The sequence below is a fragment of the Leucoraja erinacea genome, chromosome 3 (assembly GCF_028641065.1).
Source record: "Leucoraja erinacea ecotype New England chromosome 3, Leri_hhj_1, whole genome shotgun sequence".
NCBI lineage: Eukaryota > Metazoa > Chordata > Chondrichthyes > Rajiformes > Rajidae > Leucoraja > Leucoraja erinaceus.
Genome location: NC_073379.1, coordinates 943198 through 963633, shown reverse-complemented (window position 1 = coordinate 963633; position 20436 = coordinate 943198). Strand labels below are relative to the sequence as shown.

Sequence of the window (20436 nt, the reverse complement as noted above, 5' to 3'; positions counted from 1 at the left end):
AAGCACACAGTTTAATATTAGTAAGAAAGCGATGGCTGACAAGTGAGGTCTCTCTGCCGTCTGCTGTACCTTGTCACCTGACCACCCAGGTCGGAGTCGATTGGTCGGCTCGGATCACGCGAGATCTGGAGCTCGACAAACAAAGGTTCAAGACCAAAGTGACTCGGCTACAAGATGGCGCCACAGTAGCAACCAAGAGTTTGAGCTGGCCCTGGCAGACATAGAGCCAGTGATCTATGGTGGTTGCTTGGTCTCGCCAATGTAGAGGATGCCACATGGCGAACACTGAAGGCTGTAGATGAGGTTGGAGGAGTTGTACGTTGATCCCTCTCCCTGGAAGGGATGTTGGTCTCTGAATGGTGGCGATGTTACATGTTCTGACCACCTGCTTCACGGTATGGTACAACAGCTGCACTGCTGCGGACAGGAAGGCACTACATACCCCTCCAAACCGCGCAGCACATCAAATCCCCGCTCCCTTCCATGGATGCCCTCCACCGAAAACGGTGTCTCTGTGCTGGGAAGATCATCAAAGACCCTCACACCCCAACCATGGACTGTTTGTCCTCCCATCAGGGAGGTGCCAGGAGCCTCAGGTCCTACCAGCAGTGATTCTATAACAACACAATCACACTGCTGAACTCGGAGTGACGATAGATTTCAAGTCCATTTCATTATTGTATCCGATTTTTTCTTCTGTTTTTTTTCTCCTGTACAACTACTACGACGCAAAAGCATTTCGTTGTACTGATACAACGATGACAGAAATGAATTGAATTGAATTCTTGTATTTCACATAATCCCACTACGCCCTTCATACCCCTCCCTAACTACATCAAATAATAATTCTATTCCATTCTGTGTATCAAACTTCCCACTAAATGTATGTATAATGCCAGTCAGCCCGAGTGATTTATTTTTTGTGGTAGCAAGTTCCACATCTTATCCGATCTGTCCTGCAGCTGAAGAAGGGACTCAACCAGAAACTTATTCCATTCCTTCTCTCCAGGGATGCTCAGTTACTCCAGCTTTTTGTATCTGTCCTTCTGTTTCCCTTGAATTCCATTTTCACTTTATCCGTCCCTAGCTTATCTGGGGCTTGAAGCTCTGGAGTCTTTAGACTTTAGAGATACAGCACAGAAACAGACCCTTAATCCCACCAAGTCCGCGTCGGCCAGCGATCACCCCGTACACTAACACTATCCTAAACACACCGGGGACAATTTTGTCTTTGCAACTTAACGGAGCCAATGAACCTACAAACATGTAAATCTTTTTAGTGTGACAGCAAAACAGAGAAAACCCACAGACACAGGGTGGACATACAAACTTCGTATAGACAGTGCCCGTAGTCGGGATTGAACCCGAGTCTCTGGGGCTGTAAGGCAGCAAATGCGTCGCTGTAAGTAAGTAAGTAAGTTTATTGGCCAAGTATTCACATACAAGGAATTTGCCTTGGTGCTCCGCCCACAAGTAACAACATGACATACAGTGATAGTTACGAATGACTCAGAAAACAGTAAACATTAATAATAATAAAACGTTAATGATAAAACACCATTGATCAAGCATGTGAACCATCAAAATACCAGATCAAAGGGAGGCTACAGATTTTTGGCTGTTGAGTAGAGCAACTACTCGTGGATAAAAACAGTTTTTATGTCTGGCTGTGGCAGCTTTGACAATCCGGAGTCGCCTTCCAGAGGGAAGTGATTCAAAGAATTTGTATCCAGGGTGAGAGGGGTCCGAGACCATCTTGTCCGCTCGCTTCCTAACGCCACCACATCCCCTGAAACCCCTGCTAATAATAATAATAATAATAACAAAAATAATTTATATAACCTTGTGTACCCTGACATTCTGGTCTGAAGTGTCGTAGCCGGAGAAGGAGTGAGGTGGCATGAATTGCTCTGAAAGGCCATGTTTTTGCCACTCTCTGGGTTATGCTTGTCTGGATCAAATCACTGAGTTCTTCCTGGCAAACTCACAACATTAACTTCCAACTGAGTTTAAATTCTCAGTGAAATTACATGTAGCCATGGAAATGGAGATTAAACCCAGCTTTAGATTTCCAAGAAACGCCACCTGTTCCGCTTTTCACAATATCTTGCTCTCTGAAGGCGTTATTTTGTTTTAACGTGCGTGACTGATGCCATTAACCATTTCCGCAGGGTGAACTTACTGCTTTATATGTGTCTCAGCTAATTGATCAGGCAATAGCCTGCAAGAATGGAGCTGTGATACCAGTAGCTGTGATGTCTGCACACTTTCCAGTGGCATAACGGATTGTGTAAAGCCTGTTCTGCAGGCAGTGGTTTAATCTGCTCACTAACAGCAGGGATCCAAGTGGGAACTTCTAGGAAGGAACTGTAGATGTTGGTGCACAGTGAAGATAGACACAAAATGCTGGAGTAACCCAGCGGGACAGGCCCCATCTCTTTCTTTCGAGAGAAGGAATGGGCGACACTTCGGGTTGAGACTCTTCTTTGAGTCTCGACACAAAAGGCTCGACCCTTCTTCAGAGAATGTTGTGGCATTCAGTTTCCTTTACCACACAAGAACATCTTGGGAGACTAGGACCATTTTTTAACATTAATTCTTAATAATATATGAGATTAAATAAATTTAAATTAAATAAATTTAATCTCGGTATTTCACTTATTGTACTGACCTATTGTAATTATATGTTTTTTTTTGATGGTTTTAACTCTGCCACGTCCTTTTATAGGCATGGATCTAGTAATCTTGCCCAGAGGTGCAGTGCTGCTTGATGTACCTGGAATTTGAAACATAAAAACATAGAAAATAGGTACAGGATTAGGCCATTCGGCCCTTCGAGCCTGTACCGCCATTCAATATGATCATGGCTGATCATTCAAAACAGTATCCTGTACCTGCCATCTCTCCATACCCCCTGATACCTTTAGCCACAAGGGCCACATCTAACTCCCTCTTAAATATAACCAATGAACTGGCCTCAACTACCTTCTGTGGCAGAGATTCACCACTCTGTGTGAAAAATGTTTTTCTCATCTCGGTCCTAAAAGATTTCCCCCTTATCCTTAAACTGTGACCCATTGTTCTGGACTTCCCCAACATCGGAACAATCTTCCTGCATCTAGCCTGTCCAACCCCTTAAGAATTTTGTAAGTTTCTATAAGACCCCCCCCCCCAATCTTCTAAATTCTAGCGAGTACAAGCCGAGTCTATCCAGTCTTTCTTCATATGAAAGTCCTGACATCCCAGGAATCAGTCTGGTGAACCTTCTCTGTACTCTATGGCAAGAATGTCTTTTCTCAGATTAGGAGACCAAAACTGTATGCAATAGTACGAAATGTTGCGGCATGTTGAATAGATGCCAATATTACGAAGAGGGAGTTAGATGTGGCCCTTGTGGCTAAGGGGATCAGGGGTATGGAATGGAGAAGGCAGGTACGGGATACTGAGTTGGATGATCAGCCATGATCATATTGAATGGCGGTGCATCCTATAATTTCTGATTTCTATGGCATTGATTATACTTTTTTTTCAGCATCTGATTTGCCGCTGCTGCTGCGTAACTTTTTAAAATTGACCAGACAAATGTCACATTGTCAACTCGGACAAATGTTTAACGGAAAGAGTGGAGGCGCATATGTGTAAGGAAAGGAAACAGAATCTAAACTTTGCAACTTTGGACTTGCACTCTGAAACTTTAAATTGGAGCCGACTATTTCAGTGTTTACTGTTGCCACTGTGGAAGACCTCAGCAGGAGTCATAGAGTGTGGAAACAGTCCCTTCGGCCCAACCTGCCCACACCGACCAGCATGTCCCAGCTACACTAGTCCCACCTGCCTGAGCTTGGTCCATATCCCTCCAAACCTGTCGTATCCATAACCCTCCAAACCTGTCACATGGTCTGTTTTGTCTTCTCGAGTTCAACACCAGGAAATTTGAGTTTTAATTAAGTAATGACCCCACCATGAACTTCTGAATGGAGGAATACTATTTATTTCCATAACTTTGACTTGTGCAAATTGCAGGTAATTAAAAAGAATGGGAAAACTGTAAGCAACACCTAGAGGATAACTTCAACATTTTCTTTACCATTGCCTGATGTACTGCTGTGATTGTGGTTGGTTTTCTGTTGGGATGTCGAGTGTTTTTCAAGGCATCTTGCAGTGCCATTTCAATATCAATATCAGCTTTATTCGTCACTTGCACATAAAGTGCAAGGGAAATGAATTTGCCAGCAGCGGTACAATGAAAAAAGAACATACAAAAACACAATAAAAATGTAACACAAACATCCACCACAGCATTCATCACTGTGATGGAAGGCATAACATTTGTCCAGTCCTCCTCCATTTCCCCCCGTGGTCGGGACCAAGGCGATATTTCAGCACTCTCATCTTTTTTTTTAGATCCTCTGAATATTTATGACTGAAAAAGAAAAGGGAAAATAATTGACTATTATTCACTGATCTCTCAATTCGTTTATTGTTGACTTTGAGAAATCAATGATAAAGGAATAGAAAAACTTGAAAGGGCAGACTTAACTTTTCAAGTACAATGTGGCAGGTGAACTAACTGAAACTGCAAGATATAAATTTATGACTTGACCTTCTATCACTTCTAATTAGCTGGGAGCTGTCCTTGCTATCTGGTTTATTTCTCATTCAACTGGTTGGGAGATGATACAAAGCTAGGGTCCAAGCAGACAGCAAAGGGCAATTTATGAACTGATTGACAAGCCAGGCTGTAAATTTGTGCATTTTATACCTTCTTGTTATTTTGCTGCCACCCGGGATTTTAATTTCCGCCTTAACAAGAGGTTACAGCGAATCCTAAATATTATGGATAACATTTCAATATGATATTATTTAAAATGGCCTTTTATGTTCAATAGGCCTATTATATAAAATAATACTTCAGTCCAAACGATTTTTCACTAGTGGCATATTGTTTTTGAATATCTTTTTATGTTGGAAAGCTTTTCTGTTTTCCTGGCAGTGTGTGCATTCAGATGTTTGTAACTGCAGCAGATCAGGCACTTTCATTGGTAGAGTCAGAGTTAATTAGCTGGATTTTAAGGAAACCATGGCAACATTTCAGTTCTGCTTTTAATGACAGGATTGAGTGTGTTTATTTAATTTCAAATTAGCTTTTAATATTTGAGAAGATCTAATTCTGGATGCTGAGAATGTAGTTTGCGATTAACCGTCCAAGAGAATTAAGTCTTCTTAAGCAGAATGTGAAGTTTCAAAAAGTGACGGAGAGTTTTAAACAGCGTGTGTCATACCTGATCCAAGAATGTAGAAACAAGGAACTGTAGATGCTGGTTGATATATAAAAGAACACAGAGTGCTGGAGCAACTCAGCGGGCCAAGAAGCAACTCTGGGGAACGTGGATAGGTGACCATTTGGGTTGAGACCCTTTTGAAGAACGTTTCATACAACTTAGCACTGTCGATGATGATTTCTTATGTCCTTAAAACATTCATGCTTCCTACTACAAGCCAAAGAAACTTTCTCGACAATAGTATAATAACTGGGAAAAAATTAATATTAAAATTTTGGAAATGTCCTATAACCCCCACAATTAAAATGTGGATTGTGGAAATGTCGGAGACTTTACATTTGGAAAGAACCAGACTTGTCTTAATGGACAAACAACAACTTAGTGTCAGAATATGGTCTCCATTTATTGACTATTTGAAGGGGTAGAATGGTTCGGCACGAAAAACTGACTGAAGCTCGAACTCAGGATTAGATGAAAAGTTAAACTTAATAATTTTCAAACCTATCTCCAATGTTGTATTATTAGTAAATTATTCCATTCTTCATCATGCTTTTTTTTTTCTCTTTATTATTTTCTATCTATAAAAAAATAAATTAAGTCATTAAATAACTGATAATATTAGTAATGTATGACTGATATACATGAAATGTTCTTATTATGTACTTGCTTCTAATAAAAATATTAACATTTAAAAAAAAATTCATGCTTCCTGCAAATTGTACATTTTTTAAATTGTATGATTGATTGAAAAGCATTGTCCTTGCCCATTTTTTGCTTCCTTTCAGCTTGCGTGATGACAGAATTCGTGTTGAGCGGATGGACAATTTCCATTTTGAGTACACAAATGCTTTCCAACTAGTCTCTGAGTTCTGTGCGCCTGGAACCTCTGATGTTTCAGGTACAGTGGTCGTTGGATTAAATTACCGAGAATATCAGCAATTGAAAAGCGTGTTTGAATTTCACCATGAGAACTTGATAAATTTAAATTAAGAAGCTGCAATAGTCAAGTCGTTAAAGATAGTGATTAACAGTGACAGCAATACTATTAGTTTGTTGTGAAGGCACTGTTAGTTCACTGGTGTCCATTTAGGGAAGAAAGGCTACAATTCTTACACATGACCCAGTCTAAGAGTAGTGTGCTTTACATTTAATTGCCCCCTGAAACATCCACTTGATTATATTGAAAAGCTACATCATAACATAATACTGTAATTTTGGCTGTGCAGACTAATGACAGCTGTGATGATATATAAGGCCATAGTCAGGATCAAACCCAGGTCACTGGTGCTGTAAGGCAGCATCTCTACCGCTGTGCCACTGTGCCACCCAGTTTAGTTTAGAGATACAGCGTGGAAACGGGCCCTTCGGCCCACTGAATCTGCACCGACCAGCGATTTCCCCCCATACACGAGCACTATCCTACACACACTGGGGACAATTTACATTTATACCAGGCCAATTAACCTACAAACCTGTACCTCTTTGGAGTGTGGGAGCAAACCGAAGTTCTCGGAGAAAACCCACGCAGGTCACGTGGAGAACGTACTTGCTCCGTACTGACACAAGGAGTCGGGATTGAACCCGGGTCGCTGGCGCTGTAAGGCAGCAAGTCTACCACTGTGCCACCATGTTCTCAGCTGATGTTCAGCTGCATGAGTTTCAATGTGCCACTATACTGAAGAGATGCACTTTGTTTTGCAGAATCACGACAATTATCCACCTTATTAAAATTGGAGATGCCTGTTGTTTCCTGTTTGGGAGCAGTCGTCAAATATCTATCCGAATTCAAATTGGAGAAGATACTAAAGAACGCAAGGTGAGCTCGGGGACAACGGTTACATATCTTAATTTCTATCTTGATTTGCAACAGTGCTCTTACACTTCCAAACTTCAGCTTCATTATCAGATGTCTGCACATGACCAGAAGGGAAATTCTTGGTGATGATCAGTGCACAGATTAGTACATTAACAATCCTGTACCTGCTGGTGTTTAAACAGATGAGGGGGGACCTCATTGAAACGTACCGAATATTGAAAGGCCTGGATAGAGTGGACGTGGAAAGGATGTTTCCACTGGTGGGAGAGTCTAGGACCCGAGGATACGACATCAGGAGGTCACTTTAGAAAGGAGATGAAGAGGAGTTTCTTTATCCAGAGAGGAATGAATCGGTGGAATTTATTTCCACAAAAGGCTGGGGAGGCCGTTAATGGATATTTTTAAAGCATAGATAGATAGATCTTGATTAGTATGGGTTTCGGGGGTTATGGGGAGAAGGCAGGAGAATGGGGATGTGAGGGAGAGATAGATCAACCATGTTTGAATGGTGGTGCAGACTCGATGGCCCATTGCCTTCCAGCGCTCATCATATATTAACTCAATCATACCTGGGATCATTCTCGTCAATCTCTGGACCCTCTCCAATGCCAGCAGATCCTTTCTCATTTATGGGGCCCAAAGCTGTTCACAATACTCCATATGCGATCTGACCAGTGCCTTATAAAGCCTCAGCTTTATATTGCTTCCCTGTTTTTGGTATTCTGGTCCACTGGAAATAAATGCTAACATTGCATTTTGCCTTCCTTACGACCGATTCGATTTGCAAATGAACTTTTTGGGAATTGTGCAGCAGCACTCCCAAGCCCCAAGAGGAAGTGTGTAGGAACGAACTGCAGATGCTGGTTTAAATCGGAGGTAGACACAAAATGCTGGAGTAACTCAGTGTGACAGGCAGCATCTCTGGAGAGAAGGAATGGGTGACGTTTTGGGTTGAGACCCTTCTTCAGTCAGAAGATGGGTCTCGACCCGAAACATCACCCATTCCTTCTATTCAGAGATGCTGCCTGTCCCGCTGAGTTACTCCAGCATTTTGTGTCCACAACCCAAGAGGACGTGTCGGTTACGGTTAGCATCTCTGTTCACTCACCATTGGTTTGTGGAGGCAGGTGTGTTTGGGTGTAGTCTGGGGCAACTCCTGACCAGCTTTAGTTGTGTTTAGTTTATGATCACATGTACCGAGGTGCAGAGAAAAGCAGATACCTAAGGACATTGTGTTTGGTTACTTGAATGGCTTTGTCGAACAATCAGCAACCAACCTCGCTCATATCTCCTTTAATAACTTGAGGAGAGTTGCCTCATGTCCAAGTAAAGTATCTTTATTTAAAATAATAGGAATTAATTTGAATTCATGCTTTCATTTCATTAGAGTAATAGTAGGTCTTCACACTATTTAACTGAAACCCAACTATGCTGGTTTTATAGAGCAACTTCAACATGGTAAATGCAAATTGCCATTTTTTTGTTCTGTATCGCACTGCAAAACCTACATTGCATGAGTTTAGTTTAGAGATACAGCACGGAAACAGGCCCTTCGGCCCACCGGGTCTGCGCCGACCCGCTATCCCCGCATATTTAACACTATCCTACACCCAAGGGACAATTTTTACATTTACCAAGCCAATTAACCTACAAACCTGTAGTTGGTGGTGAATCTGTGGAATACTTTGCCACAGAAGCTGCGGAGGCCAAGTCCATGGATATTTTTCAGGTAGAGATAGATAGATTCTTGATAAATACGGGTGTTGGGGGTGATGGGGAAAAGGCAGGATAATGAGGTTAGGAGGGAGAGATCGATCATCCAAGACTGAAGGGCAGAGTAGACTTGATGGGCCTACTTCTGGTCCCATGACATGAACATTAATTCCTTCGTCATCTCTCCACCATTTCACAGACATCCCCTTTGTTCTCCACCTCCCTTGCTTCTTTGCAACTTAAAATTGGTTTGATTTCCACATTTTCCTCATTCAATGGCTTAATCCTGCTTCTATTAGTTAAAAATTTATGAACTTATTAGCCTTCCCCCACAGCCCAAGAGCTTTAGAGTAAAAGTGTTTTTGAAGTCTCATCATCATTTAATTAGGGCTAAGCGGTGAACATGAGTTAATTTACCCATTTTTGCGAATGATGATGAAAAATTGTGAACGGCAATTTAAAGCGGTTGGCTATCGAAGAAGCTGGCCCTTGAGATTGCAGTGTAGACAAGAACTAGCTCAGCTCAGTTATATTGTTAGCACAGTGGAGTTCAGAATCTAATTAATCTGATGTGGAGTATCTTGTGGGATGAGGATGGCAGTGCTGTCTTGCTGAACCTGCTCTTACACAAGTCAACAGGTTTATAAGATAAAATGCACATCCTGCCCTTCCATATCTCTAGACTCCCTCTCCCCTGACTCTCAGTCTGGAGAAGGGTCTCGACCTGAAACGTCACCCATTCTTTCTCCCCAGAGATGCGGCTTGCTGAGTTACTCCAGCATTTTGTGCCTACCTTCGGTGTAAACCTGCATCTGCAGTTCCTTCCCAAACAAATGCCTTTGCAAGTCAGTATTTCAGTCGAATATTCTATACACGCTTGCAATGTGAAGGTTGACAGTATATTTCTTTTAGTTTGGAGATACAGCACAGAAACAGGCCCTTCGGCCCACTGGGTCCGTGCTGACCAGCGATCCTTGCACATTAACACTATCCTACACCCATAAGGGACAATTTTTACATTTACCAAGCCAATTAACCTACAAACATGTACGTCTTTGGAGTGTGGGAGGAAACCGAAGATCTCAGGAGAAAACCCACGCAGGTCGCGGGGAGAACGTACAAACTCCGTACAGACAGCAGCCGTAGTCGGGATTGAACCGGGATCTCCGGCGCTGCATCCGCTGTAAGGCAGCAACTCTACCGCTGTGCCACCGTGACCGCCTTCTGTGCTTCTTTAGCTGTTGACCTGAACCTATGAAATTCCATTGAATTCTTGTTTGCAGGCGAGTCCTTTGAACGCTGCCAACCTGCACATAGGCTTTCCTGGCTGGTAGTTGGATAGATTCCAATGAACCCGAGCTTGTAGTTCTCATCGGACAAACAAAATGCATATTTTTGTTTGGATTTCTCAGCAACTTGCTCTGAGTCATGACCCTTCTATGGTTAGCTATAACTTTAGGGGTGGCGAGGTGGCTCACCGGTGGAGTTACTGCCTTACAGTGCCATGGTTCCAGGTTCGATCCTGACTATGGGTGCTGTTTTTATGATCTCCCCGTGACCGCATGGGCTTTCTTTAGAATAAAGGGGAGGTCATTTAAGACTGAGGTGAGAAAAAACTTTTTCACCCAGAGAATTGTGAATTTATGGAATTGCCCGCCACAGAGGGCAGTGGAGGCCAAGTCACTGGATGGATTTAAGAGAGAGTTAGATAGAGCTCTAGGGGCTAGTGGAGTCGAGGGATATGGGGAGAAGGCAGGCACCGGTTATTGATAGGGGACGATCAGCCATGATCACAATGAATGGCGGTGCTGGCTCGAAGGGCCCAATGGCCTCCACCTGCACCTATTTTCTATGTTTCTATGATGCCCTGGTTTCCTCCCACATTCCAAAGACTTACAGGTTTGTAGGTTAAATGGCTTGGTAAAATTGTAAATTGTCCTGAGTGTGTGTAGGATAGTGTTAGTGTGCGGGGATCGCAGGTCAGCGCAGACTTGGTGGACCCAAGGGCCTGTTCCACGCTGTATCTCTAAACTAAACCAAGTCAAAATTAGTTATAAAGATCCATATACATATATGATTGACTAAAAACAAGAATCCAATAGACTGTGATGATGATACTTTATTGGCACAATGAAAATCTTTGGCAGACAATCCAGTAAAATCATACCATGGATAAAAAGCCCAATCTTTATAAGTGCAAAAGTGCAATGATTGTAATGCAATCATTGTCTTCACCGAGACTACACACAAAGAGCCGCCACCTTTCTGATGCCAACAAAGTTTCAATATTCTTAACCGAGTAGTCTTGACCGTAAAGGCCTGTCGTCCTGGCGACACCGATCCTCTTCTCTGTCCTCCTCCATCTTGAAAACGACCTCATGTCCTGCATCCATGATTGGAAGAACATTTTGTAAATGGCAGTTGATTAGTATCTGAAGAGAATAGATAATATTTCATGTTTCCAACCACTTTAAAATGGTTCTTCCTCGCCCTCCCTCCCCCCCCCCCCCCCCCCCCCCCCTAACCCCTGTGTAACAAAATTTCTGATCTATCTATATTAAATAAATATTTTCCTCATCTCCTTCCTAAAAGAACATCATAAGTACGCAGCTGAATCTGATATCAGATTCAGCTGCGTACTTATGATGTTCTTTTAGGAAGGAGATGAGGAAAAAATTCTTTAGTCAAAGGGTGGTGAATCTGAGAAATTTTTTGCTAGCCTCTGCGGAGGCCATCAGTGGATATTTTTAAGGCAGAGATAGATAGAATTTTCATTAGTACGGGTGTCAGAGGTTATGGGGAGAAGGCAGGAGAATGGGGTTCGGAGGGAGAGATAGATCAGCCATGATTGAATGGTGGAGTAGACTTGATGGGCCAAATGGTCTAATTCTACTCCTATCAGTGGGATCTTACAGAAACATAAAATGATAAAAGGACTGGACAAGCTAGATGCAGGAAAAAATGTTCCCAATGTGGTGAGCAGAACCAGGGGCCACAGTCTTAGTCATTTAAGACTAAGGTGAGAAAAAACTTTTTCACCCAGAGAGTTGTGAATTTATGGAATTCCCTGCCACAGAGGGCAGTGGAGGCCAGGTCACTGGATGAATTTAAGAGAGAGTTAGATGGAGCTCTAGGGGCTAGTGGAGTCAAGGGATATGGGTAGAAGGCGGGCACGGGTTATTGATAAGGGACGAACAGCCATGATCACAATGAATGGCAGTGCTGACTCAATGGGCCGAATGACCTCCTCCTGCACCTATTTTCTATGTTTCTATCACTTATGACCTTATGTTTTATGTTTTCAGTTTTGTTTTTTGTTTTGTTTGCACTAATGACAGTGGAAAACACTATGAAATCAGTGAGAGAGATAGAGAGAGAGAGCGTTCGTTCTTTCAAAGGAATCAAAAGCAAATAGCAATTTGATCAGATAACTAAGCAAATGATGATTGCATTAGAGATTTTCAATAATAATACACAAGCACTTTTTTTAATCTAGTAACCTGAGCAAGTTCTCTGAAGACTCCTCTTGGATGTCAATCAATGGAACAACTTTAAAGAACTTGGAAATTTTACAAAACCAGGTAAGAGGAAAGAGTGAAATGAAATATTGCATTTAAAAAATATATTTATTCACTTTTAAGGATCTAGGCGTTGTTGGCATTGATTGCCCATTCCGAATTGCTTTTGGGAATGTGATGGTGAGCTGCCTTGATGCAGTCTGATGAAGGTGCTCCAACAATTATGTTGGGTTGGGAGTTACAGAAAAATAGACTTAGTGGCAAAGAGAATGATATGGAGACACAAGAGACCACTCTGGAGAGAAGGGATGGGTGACGTTTTCGGTCAAGACCCTTCTTCAGACTGAGAGTCATCCATTCCTTCTTTCTAGAGATGCTGCCGGTCCCGCTGAGTTACTCCAGCATTATGTGTCTATCTTTGCTGTAAATCAGCATCTGTGGTTCCTTCGTACGCATTCAGTCTAAAGACGGGATGCTGACCAAAGCGTCTGGCCTCTCTTTGCCACTTGGTCTAATATGGATGAAAGTTGGCTTATCAGTAAGCTTATGTTTTATATTTTAATAACCCAAACATAAGATCTAGGAGCAGAATTAGGCCATTCAGCCCATCAAGTGTACTGTTATTCAATCATGGTTGATCTATCTCTCCCTCCCAACCCCAATCTCCTGCCTTCGCCCCATAACCCTTGACATCCTTACTACTCAAGAAAATCACAAACTGAAACTAGCATTTCTTTTTTCTGACTCCCTCCCTTCTTTATCTTCCCAATGTTCTACTGTTTTGTTTGCCCAAGTATGACTTGAGTTCCTTCTCTCCAGTGATGCTGCCTGTCCCGCTGAGTTACTCCAGATATATTGTGTCTACCTTTTGAGTTATTCTTCCATGGGCAGTGGTGTTCCACAAGTGCTGTACCGTACTGCAGTCTAGACAAAATGGAGGATTCACAGGGGTCAGAGGTTAGCGGTAACACATTAAAGGCCAGCATTTTCCGCCAGAATACAATCTGGAAACAAGTGTAGCATCCCAAATGCTGGCACCATAGGTCTCAATTAATGTGCAACAGATGGAAGACCAAATCAGGAAACATTCTGCACTGTTTTTCTCAGTCACTCAACCAGACAGAGTTGCTGGACAGCTGGTAAAATGGTAAATCTATGACTTTTTTTAAATGATTTTTTTTCTGCTTGAATTCTTATAATATTGGAAAAAAAAAATTGAAACTGCAACACAGCTTAGCCCTTGTAAGATGATGATGAGTCTTCAAAAACACTTTTGCTCTAAAGCTATCGGGCTGTGGGGGAAGACTTGTGAAAGGTGCTCTATTGATATTCGTAAGTTCATAACTGATACGTGCAGAATTAGGTCATTCGGCCCATCAAGTCTACTCTGCCATTCAATCATGGCTGATCTATCCCTCTGAATCCCAATCTCCTGCCTTCTCCACTGACACCCGTGCTAATTAAGAATCAATCTATCTCTGCCTTAAAAATATCCTTCAACTTGGCTTTATTTCCACATTCTTTTCTGTAACATCCGATAGAATTTAAAAAAAGGATTGTTCTTATAAAAGAAAAAAAACTTGTATGTAATTTCTTCTTATTCTTGGCAGACCACTGGCACAAAGAAAGCTAGTCTATTTTGGGTCCTAGATCATACCCAGAGTTCCTTTGGAAGACGACTACTGAGGAAATGGGTGGCACGACCATTAATCAAAGCAAGGTGAGCTTTACTCTCTTTGTTTAGTGCTCGGAGATAAACTCAATGCTGGATTAATTTAGCGTACAGGCAGCATCTCTGGAGAGAAAGAATGGGTCGAGACCCTTCTTCAGACTGAAGAAGAAGGTGTCGACCCGAAACGTCGCCCATTCCTTTTGTCCAGAGATGCTGTATGACCCGCGGAGTTACTCCAGCATTTTGTGTTTATCTTCTTTTTAAACCAGCATCTACAGTTCCTTCCTACACATTTTGTTTTGTCCTTGTCGGGAATTGTCCTGAAACTAATGCATTGAATTTACTGCAGTAAAAGCCTGGCTGGAGAATAAATGGTGCAGTGGGCAGGTTTTTTTTGACTACCTGCAACTGATGCTGCGGATTGTGATCAAACTGCAATCTTTTCAAAGGATTTCTATGAAAGATTAATGAGTACAGCTGGATTGGTAACTTTGGGGATTAGTGCTGTTCTATGTGGAGATGATTAAATTACAGATTAACCTTTTAACCTATGCAAAGCGTAACATTTTACCTAAGCATAGATTCCATATCGGATTTTACAATGTGTGACAGTGCCCCTGTAAACAACTAGATGGTGATTTTTATTGGCAGCTCCTTGATATTTTTTTTTCACACGGATCATTGCACAAGGGCCCTTTGGTTTCATGTTGTTTGTGTTCAAACCAGTTCATTTTTGTCTCGTGTATCACAGAAGTACAATTCATTTAATTGGTGATTTCAACAATTTTGTTATTATCAGTGTTTTCTGGCAGACAAGGCAATCACAGGAGAGGCTGTTCAGTACTTCATACGTTTCTGTCATTGTTCCCATGATCTTTGACAACATTTTCTACTGATAGGACCTTTCATCTATATCTATCTATTATCTATTATTATATTATATATTATATCTATAAAACTCTGGGGCCATCCGACCGACTGCCGACCGGCGCCCTTCCTGCCTTTCGATTCGTGCCCGATACTCGCAGTTGTCCAATCGGAATGGCCGATGCTCGCAGATGTCCAATCGGAATGGATGCATTTGCATGTACGGCTGCCGGCTGCATTTCTTCCTTTGATTCATTGCCACGCCCAATCCAGACGCTCAATCTCCGAGATATTTTCCATTTCGGTAGAGATTTCGCTTTTCTTTCTAAGTATCCGCTCCTCATTTCATTTCGTCGTGTTGAAGTACACGTTTTTAATCAAATCCTTCTCCCCCCCCCCACCCACCCCCAAGTATTTCAAAAATAAACAGGCTTCTCCATTTACATGTCAGCTTCCAACACACTTCGAAACAAAGTTGCAAGACAGGAACACTGAACTTTTCACTGCTGCAGCAGGCAGGGGAGGTGCCATTGGATTTTTTTTTAAAGAGGCAGGGCAGTGCTGGAATCTTACTTTTGAGAACGGCTTCAGTTCCATTGGAGGAGACGGGTGCATGGTGGAATATTGGGTTGGGGGATCACACCATTGGGGGAGCAGACCCAACGGGTCTGCACTTGGTCTAGTATATATATATAAAACTCTCGCCCCATCCGACCGCCTGCCGTACGACGCCCTTCCTGCCTTTCGATTTGTTCCCGCCGTGCAATGCCCGATGCTCGCGGACGTCCAATCGCGATGCCCGACGCTCGCAGACGTCCAATCCGAATGGATCCATTTGCATGTACGGCTTCCGGCCGCGTTTCTTCCTTTGATTCCCTGCAACTCCGAAACCGGACGCAGAATCGCCGACATATTTTCCATTTCGGTAGAGATTTCGCTTTTCTTTCTAAGTATCCGCTCCTCATTACATTTCGTCGTGTTTAAGTACACTTTTTTAATCAAATCCTTCACCCCCCCCCCCCCCCCCACCTCGATATTTCACAAATAAACTGCCTTCTCACCCATAGAAGCAGCACCAGCCCCTGATGACCGTTCCATCGTGTGATGTCACAATGCCCAATGTTCACATATGTCCAATCGGAATGGATTCATTTACATATGCCTTTGCAGGAGCCCAGTCCCGGTGAACGTTCCACCGTGTGATGTCACAATGCCCAATGCTCAAATACATTGTTGCCATAGAGGGATTACAGAGAAGGTTCACCAGACTGATTCCTGGAATGTCAGGACTTTCAAATGAAGAAAGGCTGGATAGACTCGCCTTGTACTCGCTAGATTTTAGAAGATTGAGGGGGTATCTTATAGAAACGTATAAAATTCTTAAGGGGTTGGACAGGCTAGATGCAGGAAGATTGTTCCGGATGTTGGGGAAGACCAGACCAAGGGGTCAAGGTTTAAGGATAAGGGGGAAATCCTTTAGGACAGAGATGAGAAAAACTTTTGACACAGAGTGGTGAATCTCTGGAATTCTCTGCCGCAGAAGGTAGTTGAGGTCAGTTCATTGGCTATATTTAAGAGGGAGTTAGATGTGGCCCTTGTGGCTAAAGGGACAGGGGGTATGGATAGAAGGCAGGTACAGGATACTGAGTTGGATGATCAGCCATGATCATATTGAATGGTGTTGCAGGCTAGAAGGGCCGAATGGCCTACTCCTGCACTTAATTTCTATGTTTCTATGTTTCCCTCTCCTCAACCCTCTCCCTCTCCCACACCCATCCCTCTCCCCCACCCCCTTCCCTCACTACCCCACCCCCTTCCCTCTCTCCCCTGCCTCCCTTCCCCTAACACTCTGTCCCTCTTCCACCAGTCCCTCTACCCCTCCCTCCCCACTCTTCCACTTCTCTCCTCTTACCCCACCCCTCTCCCTCCCTCACCCCTCTTTCTTCCCCTCCCTGTCACACCCCTTCCCCTACCCCTCTGTCCCTCTTCCACCACTCCCCCGTCCCTCTTCCACCACTCCCCCGCTACCCCTCCCTGCCTTCCCACTCTTCCACTTCTCTCTCCCCCTTCTCTCCTCCCCCTCTCCCTCTCCTCACCCCTCTCCCTCCCTCTCTCCTCCCCCACCCTTCCCTCTCTACCCCACCCCCTTCCCCTCCTCCCCCGCCCCTTCCCCTCTGTCCCTCTTCCACCACTCCCCCCTACCCCTCCCTCTCCCACTCTCTCTCCCCCTTACCCCCTCCCCTCTCCCTCCTCCACCCCTGCTCCCCCTCCCTTCCCCTCTCTCCCCCACCCCTTCCTCTCCCCCACCCCTTCCCCTACCCCTCTGTCCCTCTTCCACCACTCCCCCTGTCCCTCTTCCCCATTCCTGCTACCCCTCCCCCCTCCCCCTCCCCCCTCCCCACTCTTCCACCCTCTCCCCCCCTCCCCCCCCACACTCTTTCCCCTCTCTCCCCCCCCACCCCTCTCCCCTCCCATCCCATTCTTCTCCCCCTCCCTCCACACTCTTCCCCCTCTCCCTCCTCCTTCCCTTAACGTGCACAGTCTCTGTCTTTAAGAAGGAACTACAGATGCTGGAAAATCGAAGGTAGACATTAAAAAAAGCTGGATAAACTCAGAGGGTGTGGCAGCATCTATTGAGCGAATTGAATGGTCAACATTTTTGGCCGAAAACCCGGAAGAAGGGTTTCGGCCAAAAACGTTGCCCTTTTCCTTCGGTCCATAGATGCTGCTGCACCCGCTGAGTTTATCCAGCTTTTTTGTTGCTGTACCAGCCTCTCTCTCTCTCAGCCCTTCTCTCTTTTCTCGACTCATACACGTCTGCTTCAACCCCTCCCCCCCCCCTTCACCTCTCTGCCCCATCCTCTCCTCCCCCCCCCCCCCCCCCCCCCCTTCTCCCTCTCCACCCTCGTCCTCCCCTTCCTCACACAATATTTTTTGTGGGGGCGGGTCCACAGTGTGTGTGACTGTTTGTGGAGGCGGCCACGCGCTCTCCATTCAAGAAGACGCTCATCTGTTTGTGGAGGCGCGTGCTTATTATGTGACCAAAGATCTTAGAGTGGAGCTCTCCGCTAGAAGATCTTTGTGTGTGACGACACACGCTCCCCCCCCCCCCTTTGGTGCAGGAGGCGTGCGCAGCATCTTGAACGCTCAGCGATTATTCGAATTCTTCACTAACCATCATTCTGACTTTGCTTGTGAAGAGAAAAGTCCTGAATTGCATTTGTCTGATGCAGGAAGATTGTTCCCGATGTTGGGGAAGTCCAGGGCAAGCGGGACACAGTTTAAGGATAAAGGGGAAATCCTTTAGTACTGAGATGCGGAAAACATTTTTCACACAGATAGTGGTGAGTCTCTGGAGTTCTCTGCCACAGAAGGTAGTTGAGGTCAGTTCATTGGCTATATTTAAGAGGGAGTTAGATGTGGCCCTTGTGGCTAAAGGGATCAGGGGGTATGGAGAGAAGGCAGGTACAGGATACTGAGTTGGATGATCAGCCATGATCATATTGAATGGTGGTGCAGGCTCGAAGGGCCGAATGGCCTACTCCTGCACTTAACTTCTATGTTTCTATGTTTCCCTCTCCTCACCCCTCTCCCTCTCCTCCCCCTCCTAATCCCACCCCCTTCCCTCTTTCCCCCCCCCCCTTCCCCCTACCCCTCTGTCCCTCTTCCACCACTCCCCCCTACCCCTCCCCCCCCACTCTTCCACTTCTCTCTCGCCTTACCCCACCCCCTCTCCCTCCCCCCACCCCTCTCTTCCCCTCCCTTCCTTTCTCTCCCCCACCTCTTCCTCCTACCCCTCTGTTCCTCTTCTACCCACTCCCCCGGGTCTCTCTCCACCACTCCTGCTACCCCTCTACCCCTCCCTCTCCTCCCCCCACTCTTCCACTTCTTTCCCCCCTTCTCTCCTCTCCCTCTCCTCACCACTCTCCCTCTCACATCCCTCTCTCCCCCACCCCCTTCCCTCTCTACCCCACCCCCTTCCCTCTCATCTCCCCCTGCCCCTTCCCTCTGTCCCTCTTCCATCACTACCGCTACCCCTCTCCTCCTCCCTCCCCACTCTTCCACTTCTCTCCACCTTCCCCTCCCCCCTCTCTCCCCCCCCTCCCCTCCCTCCCCATCCCCCCTCCCTCACATCTCTCTCCCCATCTCTCATCCCCTACCCCGCTCTCCTTTTCCTCCCAAATCTATCCCGTTTCCTCCTCCTCCTCTCCCCTCCCTCCACTCTTCTCACCCCCCCCGCAAACGCCGTTGGGGAAACAGACCCAACGGGTCTGCACTTGGTCTAGTATGTTTTAAAATTCATTTTTGGTGTGAAAGGGAACAGACTAAAGTGGGCTGTCAGAACCGATCACTGGTAATGCCTGTTGTAACAAGCAGGACTGTGATGCAGGTATAGCCCTGACGTCATACAGCATGGAAGCAGGCCCTTTGGCCCAACTTGTCCAAGAGTTCCATTGAAGCTAAGTTCTCATTTGCCCACATAACCCTCAAGGCCTTTCCTATCTATGTTCCTGTCCAAATGCCCTTTAAATGTTGGTTAATTGCTCTTTATAAATTGCCTTTGGTGTTCAAGGAGCAGATGCGAAAGTGGGAGAACGTAAACCTATTGTGATCAGGTGAGCGATGGTCAGGGTGGACTTGATGGGCCGAGGATCTGTTTTCATGCTGTATCTATCAATCAATTGTATCAATCCCCTTGTGAAATGGGGGCACCTTGCTGTGAAACCAACCCCCTAATTCTAGACACTGGCACTTGGGGGAAATATCTGCTCTTCCAATCGCCCTCAGAATCATGTATGTGTCCTTGCGTTCTACAACGTTCCAGTGAGTATAGATTCAAACTGCTAGGCTGCTCAACCTTTCTTCATTTATCAACCCTTCATCCCAGAATCAATCTGATGGGCTGTTTTAATAGTTACTGTGATATTGATCTCTGATGTTTCGCAGCATGTAACTGGGACAGGACAGAATAAATATTTGATAGACACAAAGTGCTGGAGTAACTCAGCGGGTCTGGCAGCATCTCTGGAGAAAAAGGATGGATGACATTTCGGGTCGGGGCCCTTCTTCACACTCCCACTCTTGAGTCTGAAGAATGGTCCCGACCCGAAACGTTAACCATCCTTTTTTTCCCCCGGAGACGTTGCCTGACCCGCTGAGTTACTCCAGCACTTTGTCTATATATTTGGTATAAACCAGCATCTGCAGTTCTTTGTTTCTACAGAATAAACATTTGCTACACCAACAACAATAAACAAATTTTAGTTTAGTTTAGAGTTACAGCGTGGAAACGGGCCCTTTGCCTGTGAAAATGAAACGTGCAAACTGAGTCCATTCAGACCAGTGATCCTCGCGCAGTAGCACTATCCTACACACACTAGGGCAATTCACATTTATACCAAGCCTACAAACCTGTATGTCTTTGGACTGTGGGAGGAAACTGAAGATCTCGGTGAAAACCCATGCAGGTCGGGGGAGAACGTACAATCTCCGTATGGACAGCGCCCATATTCTGGATCGAACCCAGGTCTCTGACGCTGCAAGCGTGGTAAGGCAGCAACTCTACCG

The 20436-nt window shown here is 44.8% G+C and overlaps 1 protein-coding gene across 1 annotated transcript in view; it reads left to right on the top strand.

Moving 5' to 3' along the window:
- The window catches only part of msh3 (mutS homolog 3 (E. coli)), a 236998-nt gene that overhangs the window by 45955 nt on the left and 170607 nt on the right, over positions 1–20436 (top strand). Inside the window, exons 9-12 of the mRNA XM_055630464.1 lie at positions 6068–6180; positions 6984–7098; positions 12308–12392; positions 13940–14049. Coding sequence (XP_055486439.1) covers positions 6068–6180; positions 6984–7098; positions 12308–12392; positions 13940–14049 — 423 coding nt within the window. The remainder of the gene's footprint in view (positions 1–6067; positions 6181–6983; positions 7099–12307; positions 12393–13939; positions 14050–20436) is intronic.